Below are 20,853 nucleotides of genomic sequence, written 5' to 3'. Positions count from 1 at the left end.
ACATTTCTCATGATATTCTTATCAGTGACAGAGCAGGGAGGGGCTAGGAATATGTGTGGGTAAAATGTAATTTGTTAATTTGCATCTTTCATATTTTTATTCCCTCGATAGCCCGACACGTCATGTGACCTGCTGAGTCTGCTTTTGTCCACCAGGGGTCCCACTCATTCATGTTGTTGTTGTTTCCACTTTGTCCACCATGGGTCCCACTCATTCATGTTGTTGTTGTTTCCACTTTGTCCACCAGGGGTCCCACTCATTCATGTTGTTGTTTCCACTTTGTCCACCAGGGGTCCCACTCATTCATGTTGTTGTTGTTTCCACTTTGTCCACCAGGGGTCCCACTCATTCATGTTGTTGTTGTTTCCACTTTGTCCACAAGGGGTCCCACTCATTCATGTTGTTGTTGTTTCCACTTTGTCCACAAGGGGTCCCACTCATTCATGTTGTTTTTGTTTCCACTTTGTCCACCAGGGGTCCCACTCATTCATGTTGTTGTTGTTTCCACTTTGTCCACCAGGGGTCCCACTCATTCATGTTGTTGTTGTTTCCACTTTGTCCACCAGGGGTCCCACTCATTCATGTTGTTGTTTCCACTTTGTCCACCAGGGGTCCCACTCATTCATGTTGTTGTTGTTTCCACTTTGTCCACCAGGGGTCCCACTCATTCATGTTGTTGTTGTTTCCACTTTGTCCACCAGGGGTCCCACTCATTCATGTTGTTGTTGTTTCCACTTTGTCCACCAGGAGTCCCACTCATTCATGTTGTTGTTGTTTCCACTTTGTCCACCACGGGTCCCACTCATTCATGTTGTTGTTGTTGTTTCCACTTTGTCCACCAGGGGTCCCACTCATTCATGTTGTTGTTGTTGTTTCCACTTTGTCCACCAGGAGTCCCACTCAGTCATGTTGTTGTTGTTTCCACTTTGTCCACCAGGAGTCCCACTCCTTCATGTTGTTGTTGTTTCCACTTTGTCCACCAGGGGTCCCACTCATTCATGTTGTAGTTGTTTCCACTTTGTCCACCAGGGGTCCCACTCATTCATGTTGTTGTTTCCAGTTTGTCCACCAGGGGTCCCACTTGTTCCTTTTGCTCATTACAGATGCAAAAAGCACATCTATGCTAAGCTAACGGAATTAAACATTTTGGTTTTGTGTTATAAAGGGACAAATAATATTATAAACATATTAATTTTGCTTCAATAATACGTCGAAATAAAAATGGCTGCCCTTTGAAGACCCTCGATGTCCTAAAGTTGACAATTAATACTTTCGTGAATTTGTTATCACTCTTTTTCCTTGAAAATAATATAAGTATTTTATTCCTTGAAAATAATTCAGTCATTTGTTTCCATGTAAATAATGTAAATGTTGTATTCCTTGAAAATTATAAATTGTATTCCTTGACAATAATTTATTATGGGCCTGCTGCAATGCAAGCGCCCATTCACATGTTGCCGCAATTAAGGCCCAAAACCCCCCACATATGTTATACCATTGAAAAGGTCTCGCTCGCGCCGACAATGGAACCTTTAGTTGAGAACATTTTGTGTTACCATGGCGACGCTATTAACGAATATTTTAAAAAATGGGCCAATTAACGCCTCATTTTGTTCACACACTTGTCTACTTTAACCCTAGCTAAACTGATTTTACAAACGTATAATGCAGTGGAACACGTTTGTGTCGACGTAAGCAGTTGTTGATTAAACCCAAAAAGTAAATACTGACTTTTATTTGTGACAGTGACAATAAAATGATTTGCATTGTTTTGTGTGTTGTCAACATACGCGTGTTATCGACATAGTCAAGTAGTTGACAAACAGGCTGTCAACATAAACGTGTTATTGTCATAGTCAAGTTGTCAAAATTAGCTGGCTGTCAACATAAGTGTGTTACTGACATAGTCAGGTTGTCAACATGAGCGTGTTATCGACATAGTCAAGTTGTCGACATAAGCTGGTTGTCCACATAAGCGTGTTATCGCCATAGTCAAGTTGTCGACATAAACAGGTTGTCAACATGATCGTGTTATTGACATAAGCTGGTTGTCAATATCATCTTAAAGTTGTCGATATAAACAGGTTTTCCACAAAAACGTGTTATCGGCATATACAATTTGTCGACACAAACAGGTTGTCAACACATGTGTGTCATCTACATAGCCAGGTTGTCGACATAATCTGGTTTTGAAATAAACATGTTGTTCAAATAAGCAGGTTGTCGACTACTTGCTTGTGTCGCTACAAGCGTGTTGTCGGCGGAAGCAAGTTGTTGCCATAATCAATTTAGCCGTTCTCGACACAATCAGGATGTCGGCATAAGCGTGTTGTCAACATTGGCGTGTTGTTGATATAAGTCGATTGTCAACATAAGCGAGTTCTTAAAATAAATGTGTTCTCAACATTAGCGAGTTGTCAACATACGCCTGTTTTTACCATAATTGTGTTGTCGACATCAGCGTGTTGTTAACATAAGCAAGTTGTCAACATTAGCTTGTTTTCAACATATGTGAGTTGTCAACATAAGTGTGTTGTCAACATAAGTGAGTTGTCAACATGAGCATGTTATCAACATAAGCAAGCTGTCAACATAATTGCGTTGTCGACAAGAGCGTGTTGTGCACATAAGCATGTTCTCAACATAGGCGAATTGTCGGCGTAAGCATGTTGTCAACATCAACGTGTTGTTGAAATAGATTGTCAATGTTGTTAACATTATTGATTGTCGACACATGCGTTTTGTCAACATAAGCGAGGTCTTAACATAACCAAGTTCTCAACATAGAGTTGGCAATATAAACATGTCAACATATGCAAGTTGTCAACATAAGCGTGTTGTCAACATAAGCCAGTTGTTGACATAAGCGTGTTGCAACATGAACAGGTTGTCGACATAAGCGTGTTCGCGACATAAGTGAGTTGTCAACATAAGGGTGTTGTCAACATAATGAAGTTGTCAATATAAGTATGTTTTCAATATAGGCGAATTGCCCACTTAGTTGTCAAAATAATCAAGTTGTCAACTTTAGCGTATTGTCGACATAATTAAATTGTTGGTAAAAGTGTGTTCTCGACACAATCAGGTTGTCGGCGCAAGCGTGTTGTCAACATTAGCGTGTTGTTGATATAGATTGTCAACGTTGTTAACAGTGTTTGTCGACATGAGCATTTTGTCAACATAAGCGAGGTCCTGACATAAGAAAATTCCTTACATAAGTGAGTTGTCAACATAAGCATGTTGTCAAAATAAATGTGTTGTCGACATGAGCGTGTTTTCAACATAAGTGAGTTGTCAACATAAGCGTGTTGTCAGCATAAACAAGTTGTCAACATGAGCAATTTCTCAACATAGGCAAGTTGTCGACATGAGTAAGTTGTCAACCGAAGCGTGTTGTCGACATGAGCAAGTTGTCAACATAAACAAGTTGTCAACCTAAGCGTGTTGTCGACATGAGCAGGTTGTCAACATAAACAAGTTGTCAACCGGAGCGTGTTGTCAACATGAGCAAGTTGTCAACATAAACAAGTTGTCAACCGAAGCGTGTTGTCGACATGAGCAAGTTGTCAACATAAACAAGTTGTCAACCTAAGCGTGTTGTCGACATGAGCAAGTTGTCAACATAAACAAGTTGTCAACCGCAGCATGTTGTCAACATAAACAAGTTGTCAACCTAAGCGTGTTGTCGACATGAGCAAGTTGTCAACATAAACAAGTTGTCAACCGGAGCGTGTTGACGACATGAGCAAGTTGTCAACATAAACAAGTTGTCAACCGAAGCGTGTTGTCAACATTAGAAAGTTGTCAACATAAACAAGTTGTCATCCAAAGCGTGTTGTCAACATGAGCAAGTTGTCAACATAAACAAGTTGTCAACATACGCGTGTTGTCAACATAAACAAGTTGTCAACCTACGCGTCGACATGAGCAAGTTGTCAACATAAACAAGTTGTCAACCGGAGCGTGTTGTCAACATAAACAAGTTGTCAACCGGAGCGTGTTGTCAACATGAACAAGTTGTCAACCTAAGCGTGTTGTCGATATGAGCAAGTTGTCAACATAAACAAGTTGTCAACCTAAGCGTGTTGTCGACATGAGCAGGTTGTCAACATAAACAAGTTGTCAACCGGAGCGTGTTGTCAACATGAGCAAGTTGTCAACATAAACAAGTTGTCAACCGAAGCGTGTTGTCGACATGAGCAAGTTGTCAACATAAACAAGTTGTCAACCGGAGCGTGTTGTCAACATAAACAAGTTGTCAACATAAACAAGTTGTCAACCGCAGCGTGTTGTCGACATGAGCAAGTTGTCAACCGAAGCGTGTTGTCGACATGAGCAAGTTGTCAACATAAACAAGTTGTCATCCTAAGCGTGTTGTCGACATGAGCAAGTTGTCAACATAAACAAGTTGTCAACCGGAGCGTGTTGTCAACATAAACAAGTTGTCAACCTACGTGTGTTGTCGACATGAGCAAGTTGTCAACATAAACAAGTTGTCAACCGGAGCGTGTTGTCAACATAAACAAGTTGTCAACCTAAGTGTGTTGTCGACATGAGCAAGTTGTCAATATAAACAAGTTGTCAACCTAAGCGTGTTGTCGACATGAGCGAGTTGTCAACCGGAGCGTGTTGTCAACATGAACAAGTTGTCAACCTAAGCGTGTTGTCGACATGAGCAAGTTGTCAACATAAACAAGTTGTCAACCTAAGCGTGTTGTCGACATGAGCAGGTTGTCAACATAAACAAGTTGTCAACCGGAGCGTGTTGTCAACATGAGCAAGTTGTCAACATAAACAAGTTGTCAACCGAAGCGTGTTGTCGACATGAGCAAGTTGTCAACATAAACAAGTTGTCAACCTAAGCGTGTTGTCGACATGAGCAAGTTGTCAACATAAACAAGTTGTCAACCGCAGCGTGTTGTCAACATAAACAAGTTGTCAACCTAAGCGTGTTGTCGACATGAGCAAGTTGTCAACATAAACAAGTTGTCAACATAAACAAGTTGTCAACCTAAGCGTGTTGTCGACATGAGCAAGTTGTAAATATAAACAAGTTGTCAACCGGAGCGTGTTGTCAACAAACAAGTTGTCAACCTAAGCGTGTTGTCGACATAATGAAATTGTGGGCATAAGTGTGTTCTCGACACAATCAGGTATTTGAATACCCTGTTTCTATGTCCAACATTGTCTTCATACAAGGCGTGGTAGTAGTACTGTAGTAGCCTACTATCCACCACGTATTCACTCTATCATCAAACGTACAGCTTGTGAAATATTCTGGCTTTCCATAAAGTAATAGTGGAGTAAAACTGAAGTGTTAAATGTGTCTTGTTAATGTTCAAATAGGCCTTTAAAATTGTGTATCACAAACTACTTTTTTTTACCACCGCCCCTGAACGCATCTTCTGTGAGCGGCAATCTTACCGGTCAGTCAGAGGCGACGTCAACTGCGTCCTTACTTGGAGGTCAAAAGGTGTGTGATTGGGAAAGAAGGAACGAAATAATTTCTTTGACAAGGACTTTTTGTGAGGAGGGACACGTTTGTAAAGGAGGAAAGACGGCCTGGTAGACGCTGAGTTGCAAGTAGACTGTGCTAACTAGCGGGAGCTAACCGGCTGTCACTCCAACATGCCAATCAGCCAATCAGCTAACAGGCTAAGTGACTTTTTCCCAACACCATCGAGTGGCTGCGTGAAGCTGCTACGTCGGGCTGGACTTTGGCCGTTTTGGAAGGTGTTTGGACCACATTGGAGGACATTGGAGCATCGCCAACTGGACCACACTGGACACAAACTGTATGCCAAGGGTGGGTGAGTGAACCGTCCTTAAAGTAGGCTCCACACACTCTATATAGGCACTGGTAATACGCGCAGTATAAACCCCGTTTCCATATGAGTTGGGAAATTGTGTTAGATGTAAATATAAACGAAATACAATGATTTGCAAATCCTTTTCAACCCATATTCAATTGAATGCACAGACAAAGACAACAACTTTTTTTTTTTTTGCAAATAATAATTAAATTAGAATTTCATGGCTGCAACACGTGCCAAAGTAGTTGGGAAAGGGCATGTTCACCACTGTGTTACATGGCCTTTCCTTTTAACAACACTCAGTAAACGTTTGGGAACTGAGGAGACACATTTTTGAAGCTTCTCAGGTGGAATTCTTTCCCATTCTTGCTTGATGTACAGCTTAAGTTGTTCAACAGTCCGGGGGTCTCCGTTGTGGTATTTTAGGCTTCATAATGCGCCACACATTTTCAATGGGAGACAGGTCTGGACTACAGGCAGGCCAGTCTAGTACTCGCACTCTTTTACTATGAAGCCACGTTGATGTAACACGTGGCTTGGCATTGTCTTGCTGAAATAAGCAGGGGCGTCCATGGTATTGTTGCTTGGATGGCAACATATGTTGCTCCAAAACCTGTATGTACCTTTCAGCATTAATGGCGCCTTCACAGATGTGTAAGTTACCCATGTCTTGGGCACTAATACACCCCCATACCATCACACATGCTGGCTTTTCAACTTTGCGCCTATAACAATCCGGATGGTTCTTTTCCTCTTTGGTCCGGAGGACACGACGTCCACAGTTTCCAAAAACAATTTGAAATGTGAACTCGTCAGACCACAGAACACTTTTCCACTTTGTATCAGTCCATCTTAGATGAGCTCAGGCCCAGCGAAGCCGACGGCGTTTCTGGGTGTTGTTGATAAACGGTTTCGCCTTGCATAGGAGAGTTTTAACTTGCACTTACAGATGTAGCCACCAACTGTAGTTACTGACAGTGGGTTTCTGAAGTGTTCCTGAGCCCATGTGGTGATATCCTTTACACACTGATGTCGCTTGTTGATGCAGTACAGCCTGAGGGATCGAAGGTCACAGGCTTAGCTGCTTATGTGCAGTGATTTCTCAGATTCTCTGAACCCTTTGATGATATTACGGAGCGTAGATGGTGAAATCCCTAAATTCCTTGCAATAGCTGGTTGAGAAAGGTTTTTCTTAAACTGTTCAACATTTGTTGACAAAGTGGTGACCCTCGCCCCATCCTTGTTTGTGAATGACTGAGCATTTCATGGAATCTACTTTTATACCCAATCATGGCACCCACCTGTTCCCAATTTGCCTGTTCACCTGTGGGATGTTCCAAGTAAGTGTTTGATGAGCATTCCTCAACTTTATCAGTATTTATTGCCACCTTTCCCAACTTCTTTGTCACGTGTTGCTGGCTTTAAATTCTAAAGTTAATGATTATTTGCAAAAAAAATAAAGTTTATGAGTTAAGCGTGTTGTCAACATATTTGTTTTGTCGACATGAGTATGTTGTCGACATGAGCCAGTTGTCCAAATTATGCTGTCGACATGAGCATGTTGGCGATGTAATTGTGTTGTCGACATGAGTGTGTTGGCGACGTAATCGTGTTGTCGACATGAGTGTGTTGTCGACATAATTGTGATGTCGACATGAGTGTGTTGTCGACATAATTGTGCTGTCGACGTGAGCGTGTTGGCGACGTAATTGTGTTGGCGACATGAGTGTGTTGTCGACATAATTGTGTTGTATACAGTAATTATGCTGTCTACATGAGCGTGTTGGCAACGTAATTGTCTTGACATGAGTGTGCTGTCGACATAACTATGCTGTCGACATGAGTGTGTTGTCGACAAGAGCGAGTTGTCAACATGAATGTGTTGTTGACATGAGCGAGTTGTCCAAATAATTGTGCTGTTGACATGAGTGTGTTGGCGACGTAATTGTTTTGTCAACATGAGTGTGTTGGTGACATGTGTGTTGTCGACATGAGTGTGTTGTCGACATAATTGTGCTGTCGACATGAGCGTGTTATCGACATGGGCAAGTTGTCCAAATAATTGTGAGTTGGTGTGTGCGCGTTGGCGTTGTGAGCGTGTTGGCGACGTGAGCGTGTTGGTGACGTAATAGTGTTGGCGACGTAATTGTGTTGTCGACATGAGTATGTTGTCGACATGTGTGTTTTCGACATAATTGTTTTGTCGACATAATTGTGCTGTTCACATGAGTGTGTTGTCGACTTGAGTATGTTGCCGACATGAGTATGTTGTTAATATAATTGTGCTGTCGACATATTTGTGCTGTTGACATAATTGTGCTGTCAATGTGAGGGTGTTGGCGACGTGAGCGTGTTGGCAACGTGAGCATGTTGTCGACGTGAGTGTGTTGTCAACATGAGTGTGTTGTCGACATGAGAGTGTTGTCGACATGACCGTGTTGTCGACATGAGCGTGTTGTCGACATGAGCGTGTTGTCGACATCAGGGGGTTGTCGACATGAGTGTGTTGTCGACATGAGCGAGTTGTCCAAATAATTGTGCTGTCCACGTTAGCGCGTTAGCGACGTAATTGTGTTGGCGACGTAATTGTGTTGTCAACCTGATTTTGCTGTGGACATAATTGTGCTGTGGACATGAGCGTGTTGTCGACATGACCAGGTGGTTGACATTAGCGTGTTGTACTCTTTTGGTGCAAAGAAACATTGATGAAAGTGCAAAGTCTTCAGTAAAACAAAATGTCATCAATTGCATTTGTCTAATTATTTTATTGTTGTTCTGATGCAAACGTATTATACGTGTTGATGAAGACGTACTGTACGTGTTGATGAAGATGTAATGTACGTGTTGATGAAGACGTAATGTACGTGTTGATGAAGACGTAATGTACGTGTTGATGAAGACGTAATGTACGTGTTGATTAAGACGTAATGTACGTGTTGATGAAGACGTAATGTACGTGTTGATGAAGACATAATGTACGTGTTTACGACATATTGTACGTGTCGCTTAAGACGTAATGTACGTGTTGATGACGACGTATTGTACGTATTGATTAAGACGTAATGTACGTGTTGATTAAGACGTAATGTATGTGTTGATGAAGACGTACTGTACGTGTTGATGAAGACGTAATGTACGTGTTGATGACGACATATTGTACGTGTTGATGACGACGTATTGTACGTATTGATTAAGACGTAATGTACGTGTTGATGACGACGTATTGTACGTATTGATTAAGACGTAATGTACGTGTTGATGACGACATATTGTACGTGTTGATTAAGACGTAATGTACGTATTGATGATGACGTATTGTACGTATTGATTAAGACGTAATGTACGTGTTGATGACGACATATTGTACGTGTTGATGACGACATATTGTACGTATTGATTAAGACGTAATGTACGTGTTGATGACGACGTATTGTACGTGTTGATTAAGACGTAATGTACGTGTTGATGATGACATATTGTAGGTGTTGATTAAGACGTAATGTACGTATTGATGATGGCGTATTGTACGTATTGATTAAGACGTAATGTACGTGTTGATGACGACATATTGTACGTGTTGATTAAGACATATTGTACGTGTTGATGATGACATATTGTACGTATTGATTAAGACGTAATGTACGTGTTGATGACGACATATTGTACGTGTTGATTAAGACGTAATGTACGTGTTGATGACGACGTATTGTACGTGTTGATGATGACGTATTGTACGTGTTGATGGCGACATATTGTACGTGTTGATGACGACGTAATGTACGTGTTGATGACGACATATTGTACGTGTTGATTAAGACGTAATGTACGTGTTGATGACGACATATTGTACGTGTTGATGACGACATATTGTACGTGTTGATGAAGCCGTAATGTACGTGTTGATGACGACATATTGTACGTGTTGATGAAGATGTAATGTACGTGTTGATTAAGACATAATGTACGTGTTGATGACGACGGATTGTACGTGTTGATGATGACGTATTGTACGTGTTGATGGCGACATATTGTACGTGTTGATGACGACGTAATGTACGTGTTGATGACGACATATTGTATGTGTTGATTAAGACGTAATGTACGTGTTGATGACGACATATTGTACGTATTGATTAAGACGTAATGTACGTGTTGATGACGACATATTGTACGTGTTGATGAAGATGTAATGTACGTGTTGATTAAGACATAATGTACGTGTTGATGACGACGTATTGTACGTGTTGATGATGATGTATTGTACGTGTTGATTAAGACGTAATGTACGTGTTGATGACGACATATTGTACGTGTTGATTAAGACGTAATGTACGTGTTGATGACGACGTATTGTACGTGTTGATGATGACATATTGTACGTGTTGATGACGACATATTGTATGTGTTGATGACGACGTATTGTACGTGTTGATTAAGACGTAATGTACGTATTGATTAAGACGTAATGTACGTGTTGATGACAATATATTGTACGTGTTGATGACGACATATTGTACGTGTTGATTAAGACGTAATGTACGTATTGATTAAGACGTAATGTACGTGTTGATGACGACATATTGTACGTGTTGATTAAGACGTAATGTACGTATTGATTAAGACGTAATGTACGTGTTGATGACGATATATTGTACGTGTTGATGACGACATATTGTATGTGTTGATGACGACGTATTGTACGTGTTGATGACGACGTATTGTACGTGTTGATTAAGACGTAATGTACGTGTTGATGATGACATATTGTACGTGTTGATGACGACATATTGTACGTATTGATTAAGACGTAATGTACGTATTGATTAAGACGTAGTGTACGTGTTGATGACGACATATTGTACGTGTTGATGAAGACGTAATGTACGTGTTGATGACGACGTATTGTACGTGTTGATGACGACATATTGTACGTGTTGATGACGACATATTGTAAGTATTGATGACGACATATTGTACGTATTGATTAAGACGTAATGTACGTATTGATTAAGACGTAATGTACGTGTTGATGACAACATATTGTACGTGTTGATGACGACATATTGTACGTATTGATTAAGACGTAATGTACGTATTGATGAAGACGTAATGTACGTGTTGATGACGACATATTGTACGTGTTGATGACGACATATTGTAAGTATTGATGACAACATATTGTACGTATTGATTAAGACGTAATGTACGTATTGATTAAGATGTAATGTACGTGTTGATGACGACATATTGTACGTGTTGATGACGACATATTGTACGTATTGATTAAGACGTAATGTACGTGTTGATGACGACATATTGTACGTGTTGATGAAGACGTATTGTACGTGTTGATGACGACATATTGTACGTATTGATGACAACATATTGTACGTATTGATTAAGACGTAATGTACGTATTGATTAAGATGTAATGTACGTGTTGATGACGACATATTGTACGTGTTGATGACGACATATTGTACGTATTGATGACAACATATTGTACGTATTGATTAAGACGTAATGTACGTATTGATTAAGACGTAATGTACGTGTTGATGATGACATATTGTACGTGTTGATGATGACGTATTGTACGTATTGATTAAGACGTAATGTACGTGTTGATGACGATATTGTACGTGTTGATGAAGACGTAATGTACGTGTTGATGAGGTGGTACTGTACATGATGATGAGGTCATACTGTACGTGTTGATGAAGACATACTGTACATGATGATGAGGTCATACTGTACATGTTGATGAGGTCACAGTTGCCACGTGAACATTGGAGGTATTGAAGGTCACAGTTTGTTGTGGCGCCAGGCGCGTGCGCTGGGGGAGAAGTTACGACTGCTCCTCATTCCAAGATACTGCCTGAGCAGCTGGTTCACTCGTTTCTGACTGTTCCATTTTCGGGCAGATTTGCGGACGCCTATGAAGCCGCCGTAGCGCTTCTGTAGGTGCCTCGCCGGGGATCCAATCAGCTTCCTGTAATTGTGGCGCCCTCTCTGGAAGCCACCGAAGCGTTTGTACAAGCTGACGGTCTCCGAGCTCCGTTGGCGATCGCTCGCCACGTTCCCGTCGTCCTGACCCCCCTCCTCCTCTTCCTCCTCCTCCTCCTCCTCTTCCTCCCGCGAGGACTCCAGCAGCGACGAGTCAAAGCGAACGAAGCGCCGCTCGTCCTGGTCCGCCTCCTGCGAAGATAGCGCCGGGCCGTCAGAGTCGGCGTGAAGAGACGTCACGTCCAGCTCGCCCGCTGTGCCTTCGAGCTTGCAAAGGTCCCAGGTGAGCGAGGAGGTCATGTGACCTGTGCACTCCAGCAAACACACCTGCAGCGAGAAGGCAGCACATTAACTTGATTGCCTTTTGGACAGTAAAACAGCGATGAGTCAGCATGTTTTATATTTCGCTTTGTTGGCATCGCCGTCGTGTCCATTTAAAAGCCCATCAAGCTAATTGCTAACTTAGCATGGCTTGGTGACGGACTTCAAAGCACTATACTAACAATATAATGTCTAAACAACCTTTATTTGTCCTCATTTTGCCCATTTATTGTGTTTTATTGACTTCTTCAGTCATGGTCACGCGGCATATTGCAGTTTTGAATGGGTTCAAACATGAACATGAAGACTTGTATTTCTTTGATGCGTATAAAAGTGAACAACACTAGGCCGCGTCGCCATGGCGACCGTAAATAAAGCAAGCGATGATTTGAAGAAGTCAGCTTGTCGGTCATGAGCGACAGAAGGTGCACTCAAAGCGAGTGTTTTTTGATTAGCTTTTCATTGCTTGTTTATATCGGATTCATCAGAGGAACAAAAATATGATTAAATGAAAGGAAATGACGCTGCAGAGCCAAACATAACCTCCAGACCAACAAGGTTGCGGGTTGTTTTTGTTACTTTTAGCCAAAGATTTTGTGACGCAGTCGGTGGGCCAAAGAAGAAAAGCTCGGATCCCAAAAAACAAGTACTAAATATTGTGTACAAGGTATGCAATTGCAGGTGATCTACCAAGACTGTGTACAGTTATACATTATATGTCGTATGTCATATGTCACACATAATTGGTTATACATCATATGTCATAGGTCACTCATCACACGTCATGTTATACATGATATGTCATATGTCACACATCATGTTATACATCATATGTCATGTCATGTCACACATCACACGTCATGTTATACATTGTCATATGTCACATGTCACGCGTCATGTTATAAATCATATGTCATATGTCGCACTTCACACGTCATGTTATACATTATATGTCATATATCATTTGTCACACATCACACGTCATGTTATACATTATATGTCATATATCATATGTCACGCGTCATGTTATACATTATATGTCATATATCATATGTCACACATCATACATCATGTTATACATCATATTAGGGGTGTAACGGTACACAAACATTTTGGTTCGGTACGTACCTCGGTTTAGAGGTCACGGTTCGGTTCATTTTCGGTACAGTAAGAAAACAACAAAATATACATTTTTTGGTTATTTATTTACCAAATGTGTAAACAATGGCATAACCTACATATAGACACAGGGTCCATTGCCAGGGTTAATGTGGTCAACATATATAAAATAAAAACTAAATAAGATAAGGCCCAGAATTGTTTCTTAACAAAACCTTTCTACATATAAAGTGCTTTTTTTTGCATGATTGATTGAGACTTGTATTAGTAGATTGCACAGTACAGTACATATTCCGTACAATTGACCACTAAATGGTAACACCCCAATAAGTTTTTCAACTTGTATAAATCAGGGTCCACGTTAATCAACATTAAACTGCCTCAAGTTGTTACTCAGATTAAATAAAATGACAAAACTTTTCTTCTACATATAAAAAGTGCAACATTAAACAGTTTCAAGTCAACTCAGCCTCAGATTAACTTTTCTTTTCTCCCCCCAGCCTGGCTAACTTGGCAGTAAGAGGATATATGGGCTCATTGTTCTTCCACCATAGAAGTGGGTCAAAATCTAGTTTTTAATGCAATATGGACTTATATCTGCTGCTATAAAAACATTTGTTATTGCTTTAGCCCTGCCTGAATCGCCGAGGAGAGGCTGCTTGAATGCGGTGGTGACGCTTCAAATGGGTTAGCATGTGTGATGAGAGTAGTAGCGTATGTGTTTGTGTGGCCCTTTAATATGTGACAGCATGTGAGGTGAGTGTGTGGGCGAGCGAGGTGAGGGAACGGTAGCGTGAGTGCGGGGGAGTGGCTAGTGTTTTGTTGCATTGGCTGTGTGCAAGACCTCAATAAAGCCACGATTTGCAACTAATCGACGGACTCGTCATTTACCCGGAGCTGTGGAGACCCACTGCCGGGTAGAGTGAAGGGGGTTGCCCCCGAGAATACATCGGCCCTGGAGAAGTGTCTCCCCTGCGCTCCTCGACTACGGTCTGGCAGCCGGAAGCAGGAAAGGTGCAAGACATGTTTGACGTGTTGTCAGAAGCAGCTGCTGAACAATGTCGGCAAACCTCCGTCCTCCGTTGTTGTATCGCGCAGCCAAAGTGTTCCCAAACGGGAGATCTTAACGAGGCAGGAGGGTCTTCCAGCTTTGGCTTTTACACGTTGTCCTAGCCCGGTCGCTGCTAGCATGTGTACTCGTTCGGTACACCTCCGAACCGAACCGAAACCCCCGTACCGAAACGGTTCAATACAAATACATGTACCGTTACACCCCTACATCATATGTCATATGTCACATGTCAAATTATACATTATATGTCATATATCATATGTCACACATAATTGGTTATACATCATGTGTGTGAACGGGTGAATGTGGAAATAGTGTCAAAGCGCTTTGAGTTCCTTAAAAAAGGTAGAAAAGCGCTATACAAGTACAACCTATTTACCATTTACCATATGTCATATGTCATACATCACACGTCATGTTATACACCATATGTCCACATCATACATCATGTTATACATCAGACCTGGGCATTCTGCGGCCCGCGGGCCGCATCCGGCCCTTTGTGCGTCCCTGTCCGGCCCGCGTGAGGCCAATTATAAATTACAAAATAAATTTTAAAAAGTATCCATGTCGAGTGTGCAATACAACGGTGCTGCTTTTGTTTTGAAAATCGTTATTTGTATTACTTCCGTGTGGACGTGTGCGTGATTGTGAGTGAATGTGAACAACTGCAATTACAAAATAAAGTTGAAAAAACATCTATGTCCTGCGCGCAATACAACTGTGCTGCTTTTATTTTGAAAAGTATTATTTATGGGCGTGTGTCCGTGTGTAACCTGCGAGTGAAGGTGCACATGCAGCGACAAGTGATGCACGGTTTACACCCGAGACGCCAAAAAGAGAAAAGTTGATGAGGAATGCCGTGTTTTCAACAACACATGAACTGCAAAGCAACGTCCCCTCACCTAAGGTGCGTGCCTGCGCAATTGCGCACTGCTCAAGCGTCCACTGCGCGCAGCAAGTATATGCCGCGCACCAAATCAAATCCCATCTGAATTATAAACAAAATAAACATATTTATTCTATGGAATTTTGCAATGCAACTTTGAGTGACAGTGACAACAAGCGGCCCTAATGGTGTTCGTCAACACCGTTCAATTGAACACCGTTCAATTATTGTAACGTCTATCGAGATGCTTCGAGGACAGGAATTATATCGATCACTTTATTGAACAAAACTGTTTATATTCGGACATAACCACACCAAAAACATGAGTAAAACAATTCTATCTCGAAAAACTAGTCATTTTCTGCCGTACAAACCAGGCCAAAACCAACTTGTCATCTGTCACCAACACGCATAGCACTAAACCACTGGTGCGTTTAAGGCCACACAAAAAGTCGGACAACTCAAACACCACACAAAGTTACACTATGACTCCTCAGTCATACGTGTGCTTATTTTACTGTCATTTATTATTAATGTTAATTTATATATATTAGTCATGGAATGCTGTTACACACACTATGTTGAAGTATTACTATTATTATTATTATTATTATTATTTATCTTACGGTATACATCAAAAATAATATTGAGCAAAATTTAATTGAAATATTGTCGATGTGGCCCTCCAGCAGTGCTCGGGTAGCTCATGCGGCCCCCGGTAAAAATTAATTGCCCACCCCTGTTATACATCATATGTCCCAAGCCATGATCTTGTAGCGTGTTCCATAGAGCTTGGTCGCCAACACCTGCCTTCCCGTCGCCCGCTCTCCCGCCACTCAGCCTTCTTCAGTGGTTTAAACTTCAACACCCTTGGAGAACCAGCTGGCAGCAGACTCCACAACCTGCCCAAATCTCAACATCCCCCCCTACTCCGCCGCCAAGAATTGTTAACACTGAAGCAGCTACAGACGCCAACATGCACCGCTGGGGCCTGAGTCCTTCTGCAGCCTGCCAGTGTGCTGCTGCCCGCCACGTCATTCAGGAGTGCCACACACTTGCCCCACCCACTAATTTTGACCTCGAAAGCCCACACCCAGACACAGTGAGCTGGCTGCAGCGGCTGTGTGACATCGCATGGCTGTCTCAAATGGAAAAAAGAAGGAACTTTGCAAGCGACTTTAGAAAACAAGTTTATGTAATAAGTGGACTTTGCAACAATGATGCTAGCAGCTATGAAGTACGATAAAAAAGATGGATGGATGTGTTGAAAATCACAGCAACCGTAGATGAAAATAACTTTATTCTTATGTAGAGAGTGACCTGCCAGGACGTTGAAGCTAAACTTGTTCAATTGAATAGAACTTTTTATGATTTCTATTCCTTCCTGAGACCCAGCTGGAACGTTGCTCTAATCGCACTATAAAAAATAGGAAAATAGGAAACTCACAATAACTTCCTATTATCACTGTCATGTCTGTGTGATCATGTTTGGTTTTAGTTATGTTCGGTTTTGTTTTTGGACTCTTTGTGCACTCTTGTTTGTTTTGTCACCATAGCAACCCATTAGTTTCACCTGTCATGTCACGCACCTGTCTCACGCTTTGCACTCGCACACCTGTCACTGATCATGTCACTGCTATTTAAGCCTGTCTGTTTCAGCTGATCGTTTTGGTGACATTATCCTATCATACCATGCTACTTCTGATATCCTTTCTACCTCTGCTACCTTTCATTCGAAGCCATAGTTCCATGCCATAGTTTTCATGCTGTTCCATGCCAAGTAAGTTTTTGTTTATTGTTCATAGTTTCTGCCTTTGTGCAAGTTTTGTTTCATTAGTCAAGTTTTTTCTCCGCCATTGTGCGCGCCTTTTTTTGCTTCCTTTTTTGTAGTCTGTTAGTGTTTAAAATAAAATATGTACTTACATTCACGCCTTGCCCGCGCCAACTTTTCTTTGCATTCCGGGAAAACACAACACCCCAAGGTCCACGTTTTGACAATCACTTTAAAATGAATTACCGTAAATTCCAGATTATACGCCGTTACTTTTTTCCTACACTTTAAATCCTGCGGGTTGTGAAACAGTGCAGTTAATTTATGGATTTTTCTTCCCTAACGGCCAAAAAGCAAATAGTTTATATTAAACACATGCAAATACACCTAAATGGTCAATCAATCAATCAATCAATGTTTATTTATAGAGCCCTTAATCACAAGTGTCTCAAAGGGCTGCACAAGCCACAACGACATCTGTGGTACAAAGCCCACATAAGGGCAAGGAAAAACTCACAACCCAGTGGGACGTGGATGTGAATGACTATGAGAAACCTTGGAGAGGACCGCATATGTAGGTGACCCCCCCCCCCCCCCCTAGGGGAGACCGGATGCAATGGACGTCGAGTGGGTCTGACATAATATTGTGAAAGTCCAGTCCATAGTGGATCTAAGATAATAGTGAGAGTCCAGTCCATAGTGGGGCCAGCAGGAGACCATCTCGAGCGGAGACGGGTCAGCAGCGCAAAGATGTCCCCAACCAATGCACAGGCAAGCGGTCCACCCCGGGTCCCGACTCTGGACAGCCAGCACTTCATCCATGGCCACCGGACCTGTGTCCCCCCCCCTCCACAAGGGAGAGGGGGGCAGAGGAAATGGTGTGTTATTGTTTGTGCTATGGTGCCATCTTCTGGTATGCATTTACTCACTGCAGGTGCAGCTAGGTGAATGCCTAAAAGTGTTTCCTGTTGTTTAAAGCTTTTGTCAAGAAAGTTGAAACCCTCAGTCAAACCCTTAAAGGCCTACTGAAACCCACTACTACCGACCACGCAGTCTGATAGTTTATATATCATTGATGAAATCTTAACATTGCAACACATGCCAATGCGGCCTGGTTAACTTATAAAGTGCAATTTTAAATTTCCCGGGAAATATCCGGCTGAAAACGTCTCGATATGATGACGTTTGCGCGTGACGTCACGGGTTGAAGCAGACATTTTGAAATAGCACAGTGGCCAGCTTAAGTCGTCTAGTTTCACCACATAATTCCACAGTATTCTGGACATCTGTGTTGGTGAATCTTTTGCAATTTGTTTAATGGACAATGAAGACAGCAAAGAAGAAAGCTGTAGGTGGGATCGGTGTATTAGCGGCTGGCTACAGCAACACAACCAGGAGGACTTTGAGTTGGATAGCAGACGCGCTAGCCGCCGACCGCACCGATGCTCGGGTGAAGTCCTTCGTCGCGCCGTCGATCGATGGAACTCAGGTGAGCACGGGTGGTGATGAGCAGATGAGAGCTGGCGTAGGTGGAGAGCTAATGTTTTTAGCATAGTTCTGTCGAGGTCCCGTAGCTAAGTTAGCTTCAATGGCAGCATTGCTAAGCTTCGCCAGGCTGAACAGCATTAACCGTGTGGTTACAGGTCCAGGGTTTGGTTCGGTGTCTCCTGATAGTAGAAGTAATAATAGTATTGTTGATCTTCTGTCTATCCTTCCAGTCAAAGGCATGTTTCTTCTGTTTCTATCTGCAGTTAAGCACGATGCTATCACGTTAGCTCCGAAGCTAAAGTGTTTCGCCGATGTATTGTCGTGAAGATAAAAGTCACTGTGAATGTCCATTTCGCGTTCTCGACTCTCATTTTCAAGAGGATATAGTATCCGAGGTGGTTTAAAATACAAATCCGTGATCCACAATAAAAAAAGGAGAAAGTGTGGAATCCAATGAGCCCTTGTACCTAAGTTACGGTCAGAGCGAAAAAAGATACACCCTGGCGTCCTGCACTGCACTCTAATCCTTCACTGTCACTTTCCTCATCCACAAATCTTTCATCCTCGCTCAAATTAATGGGGTAATCGTCGCTTTCTCGGTCCGAATCGCTCTTCAACCTGTGACGTCACACTACTTCCGGTACAGGCAAGGCTTTTTTATCAGCGACCAAAAGTTGCGAACTTTATCGTCGATGTTCTCTACTAAATCCTTTCAGCAAAAATATGGCAATATCGCGAAATGATCAAGTATGACACATAGAATGGATCTGCTATCCCCGTTTAAATAAGAAAATCTCATTTCAGTAGGCCTTTAATCAAGTGTGTTAATCAAAAGTGTTTAATCAAGTGTGTTTAATGAAGTGTTTTATTACAAGATCTCATAAGTACTAAAACAGTAAGAAGAGGGAAAGTATCTGACAGTGTTGATGAACTAAAATGTGTATTCATTGTGACTCAGAAATGGGGTCACATGCAGAAACAAGTACGGGACCTAGATCAGGATGTTTGTGTGGAAAAGGGAAGTACCGGACAGATGGTTGCTAAAAAGAGGAACATAGTAAAATTCCTAAATTCCCCATTAGATGTCCATCCATCCATCAATCCATTTTCCTAACGCTTTCAGGTTTGCGGAGGGTGCTGGAGCCTATCTCAGCTGCATTTGGGTGGGTACACCCTGGACAAGTCGCCACCTCATCACAGGGCCAACACAGATAGACAGACAACATTCACACTCACATTCATTCACTAGGGCCAATTTTTAGTGTTGCCAATCAACCTATCCCAGGTGCAGATTTACTGCAAAAATAGTGTTGTTATGGAGGAACAAGGGAGCTGTGTCTAACTGATGTAATCAATATGTAATCAATGAGAACCTGTCTGAGAAATGTTACAAAATTAGGACTTGTTTCCTGAATAGCTAAGCCAGCCCAACCAAGTAGGTTTTAAAAGGGCTCTGTAATAGCTATTATACGGGATTCGTGCTTGGACCACGCCATCAGATGGAAGACAAAGAGACCTCTCCTTTGCTTGGACAATTTCTCCAAAAATCCAAGAAGGACTAATTCGCCGAAAGAGACTCTCTTTTTTTCATCTGGTTCCCCCTGTTATCGAGCAGTAAGGGAAAGGATTTTGATTCTACACTCTGAGGACAAGAGTTTTGAATTATGATCTACTGGAGTGACTCAGCGGCGACTATACCCCTGGTGTTGACGGGAGCGTCTGGCAGAACCAGCCTGGCTGGTGAGGCGGAATGGCACCTCCTCGCAGTCGCCATCGAGGACATCCTGTGCGTCGTCAACAAGAACATCAGCAGAACCCGACTCTCGGCGTACGCTGTGCCTCTGTGCTTCCTCTTCTGCGGAGCAGTCAGAGTTTGGGTGTGGTCGCCCTGATCCTGCGACCCATCCAGCTCAATCCAATCAAAGAGACACTTTTCAGACTTTCCCCAAAGAACTCTGCACAGTAAAGATCGGACTGAACTCAACTGTTACACAAATTCGAAACTTGATTAACAATTTTATAAATTTTTATGTGAATGATTAATGACGCTGTGCAAAGCTTACGCTATTGAACCTGCAATAAATACAATTATAAAAATTCCAATAATTTATCATTCATCGTGCCAATACGTCCAAGATGTAAAAAGTTAGGAATCCTGTGTGTACTACAACTTGCTCTGAAATGTTGCTCTAAGTCAATCCACTTAAACATACTGTATGTCCTGAAGGGCTTTTTATCCCAGCCCTCAAATGTAACCTAGTCAGTAACAAGAGCCAAGATTCATTAGCGGTAAGCTATCTAAAACAGCAAGATTTGGGACTCAACTCAGTCTTACAAGATAGGCTTCTCAGCCGAGTCGACCACAAAAGGAAGC

The 20,853-nt window shown here is 42.0% G+C and overlaps 2 protein-coding genes across 2 annotated transcripts in view; one reads left to right on the top strand and one right to left on the bottom strand.

The window, feature by feature from the left end:
* Positions 1 to 20,853, top strand: part of LOC133640848 (trace amine-associated receptor 1-like) — a 30,625-nt gene that overhangs the window by 8,696 nt on the left and 1,076 nt on the right.
* LOC133641186 (prepronociceptin-like) lies at positions 11,470 to 12,167 on the bottom strand (the record flags this gene model as incomplete). The annotated part of the gene is made up of 1 exon (XM_062035120.1): positions 11,470 to 12,167. A coding segment is annotated over one exon (549 nt), but the record flags the coding sequence as incomplete, so codon positions are not given.

This window comes from Entelurus aequoreus, linkage group LG23, assembly GCF_033978785.1.
Source record: "Entelurus aequoreus isolate RoL-2023_Sb linkage group LG23, RoL_Eaeq_v1.1, whole genome shotgun sequence".
In the NCBI taxonomy this organism is placed as follows: Eukaryota; Metazoa; Chordata; class Actinopteri; order Syngnathiformes; family Syngnathidae; genus Entelurus; species Entelurus aequoreus.
The sequence above is the reverse complement of the archived record's forward strand: the minus strand, read 5'-3'. Positions and strand labels throughout refer to the sequence as shown.